The 2,569-nt window shown below is 35.4% G+C and overlaps 1 protein-coding gene across 1 annotated transcript; it reads right to left on the bottom strand.

The window, feature by feature from the left end:
- Window positions 1–317: 317 nt before the first annotated feature.
- Window positions 318–2,298, bottom strand: LOC100631464 (receptor-type tyrosine-protein phosphatase O-like; the record flags this gene model as incomplete). The annotated part of the gene is made up of 6 exons (XM_003391542.2): window positions 318–828; window positions 898–1,142; window positions 1,236–1,384; window positions 1,438–1,557; window positions 1,612–1,746; window positions 2,131–2,298. Coding segments are annotated over 6 exons (933 nt in total), but the record flags the coding sequence as incomplete, so codon positions are not given.
- Between the last annotated feature and the right edge of the window lie 271 nt (window positions 2,299–2,569).

Genomic DNA, 2,569 nt, shown 5'->3' with positions numbered 1-2,569 from the left:
GACTGATCCCCGACTCATGGATATTAAAAGATTCATATAATGGATACAAATACATACCAATTAATGATTTATTGCACTGTCAACGAGCTTGGCTGTTTCAATCTAATTACCTGAATAATCCCATATCCCCATCCTTTCCCTCTTCGTCCTCTTCCCTCGAAGATCTGTCTCCATTTTCGTCTTCTTCCTCTTTCCTTGTAGCTAGCATACCAACGAAGAGGAAGAGAAAAAGAAACTAAAATCATTTTGAATTTTGATGGACATTGAAGCCATTTGGCTATAAATGTTATCATTGATTGATTCTCATTTTTGTAATATTTTTAAGAGTACATGATGTCATGTGCTATCGTTTTCTAGTTTTATTTATAATTGAAATTTAAAACTATATATAGTAGCATTCAAAAATGAAACCCGGTGTTTTTATCTTATAAACATCATCACTATTTCACATAAATAATAATTATGACTTTTAACAAATGATCTGACAACAAAAATTACATAATCTTGATAATACTCACTACAATAATGATAACGCTATATAATAATAATATGGCACGATCAGTAACAAAAATAAACACAAAATGAATTAAGTAGGAGACATGGAAAAGACAATAGTAAATATTTAAGACTGTAATACACAATAATAATAATAATATTAATAATAATGTGTGTGAAATGATTATGAGGTACTGATGAATGATATAATAATAATTTAGAAAGTTGATTCATCATAAGTTTTTCCATTTCCTGAAGTCTTCTGGTATTGATAGGAAGCCTCTTCGCTTAGCATGTCACCATAAAAATCGCTCAGCTGTGATGCAGGACCAACTAAAGGCAAAGAAATATATTATGATTAAAGTTTTTCTCTCCCCCCCTCTCTCTTTTCCTATCTCTTACAGTTCGAGTAAATTGGAAAACTGGGTAATACTTTAATGCCACCACCAAACTTGCTCATGCTGCTCTTGCAAGCATCAACCATTGCTTTATGAATGAAGACGTATTGAGGCTCGGTCTGGATCATGTGGTTACGATGCTGTCTCATTTCGCTAGCCAATCCAAAGAGGTCAACCCAGTCATGATCCTTAATATGCTGGAGCAGTGTACCCAGTGCTATGAATGTTCCTGTACGACCTACACCAGCACTACAGCAAAAAAGAGAGAGATAAGTGTAACATGAAATATATAAGAAGCAAGGAGGTCAAAATGAAGGAGAAAGAGGATCATAGTGTTATTACCTGCAGTGGACTATAACAGGTCCAAAAGCTGACGAAGCCACTTCGTGTACTTCCCGTACAAAATCCAGAGCAGGTCCAGCTTCATCGGGGACTCCATGATCAGGCCATGATACAAACTGGTAGTGTGTTATTGTACGGCTTCTCTTCTCCTTTAAATCACAATGTGATAATAACATTGACTATTTTTTATTAACTGATTTACTTTTGTGATCTTGAACTTCCGCACTATCCAGTCACTCTTCTCAGTCTCGCTCAACATGTCGACGTTTATTTCTCCATAAACTTCCGGCTGTGCTCCGGGCCAATAGCGATGACATTTCGTCTAGAACAAACAATAAAACAATAAATAAAAATATTATTATTACAATCTCCTCACCCTTCCTCTTTCAACGAGCTGAGTCAGCATTACAATAACGTGCGAATTCTGCTCCCATGTCATCCTCCAGAAATCATCAAAGGTCGATGGTAGAGGTCCCTGTGTTGCTATATAGGCTCTACGCATCCTGTAACCCTGAGAGAGAAAAAATACATGCATGCATAAAATTTTTTAAAGCTGACAAAAGTGAAAGAAGGTACTGTATAGCGGCAAAGTTTTGAGGCAATAAACTTTCGCAAATCAGGCCACAAGTCTTTTTTTTCGCAAATTAACTTTCATGGTTCTTATTCTAAAGCACGCGTGTTTATAGGGCAATATGGATTTTATGGAATTAACTTTCGCGGATATAGAAAATCCGCGAAAACAGCGAAAATTGTATACCCCCGAAATTAAGCAGCTATACAGTATAAAGAGATACATGTACATGCATATTATATTGAAGATAGAGAAGGTCAGCCAACATCCTCTATTGAGGTTGCCAATATTTATCACTATTATGCGATTACACGCATCTCTTACTGGTATGTAGTTTGCGTTGATGTAATCTGATCCTGGTTCATCGTCGATGCTCTCAAGTTTGACTCTCGAGTGATCGTAGGCCAGTATGTTAGTGTATCTGTTCTTAGCTCTGTTCTCAGGAAGGAGTGACGCATCTTTAGAATGATCTAGTCCAACAGCTGATACTTTCTATAAATATAAAAATGGATGATACATGTACATATATACCAAGAGGGTTTGAGCTGATTTGGACTAAAATTTTTTGAGTTATAAGTATATTTTAATTGGCCTAGTTCTAAAAATATAGCCCATGGTTTTTTCCAAAAATGGCTCCAAAAACAATAAAATTTTTAATTACATTTTCTAATACATATTGATGTCCTTATGCTGTGTAAAAAGTTTGAGCTGATTCTGACTTCAATTTTTCAAGTTACGGCCATTTTTTAAAATGAGCCAATTT

The sequence above is a fragment of the Amphimedon queenslandica genome, unplaced genomic scaffold (assembly GCF_000090795.2).
Source record: "Amphimedon queenslandica unplaced genomic scaffold, v1.1 AMPQUscaffold_8454_Cont19602, whole genome shotgun sequence".
Lineage (NCBI taxonomy): Eukaryota > Metazoa > Porifera > Demospongiae > Haplosclerida > Niphatidae > Amphimedon > Amphimedon queenslandica.
Note: the sequence above shows the minus strand (reverse complement) of the source record. Positions and strands in the feature narration are given on the sequence as shown.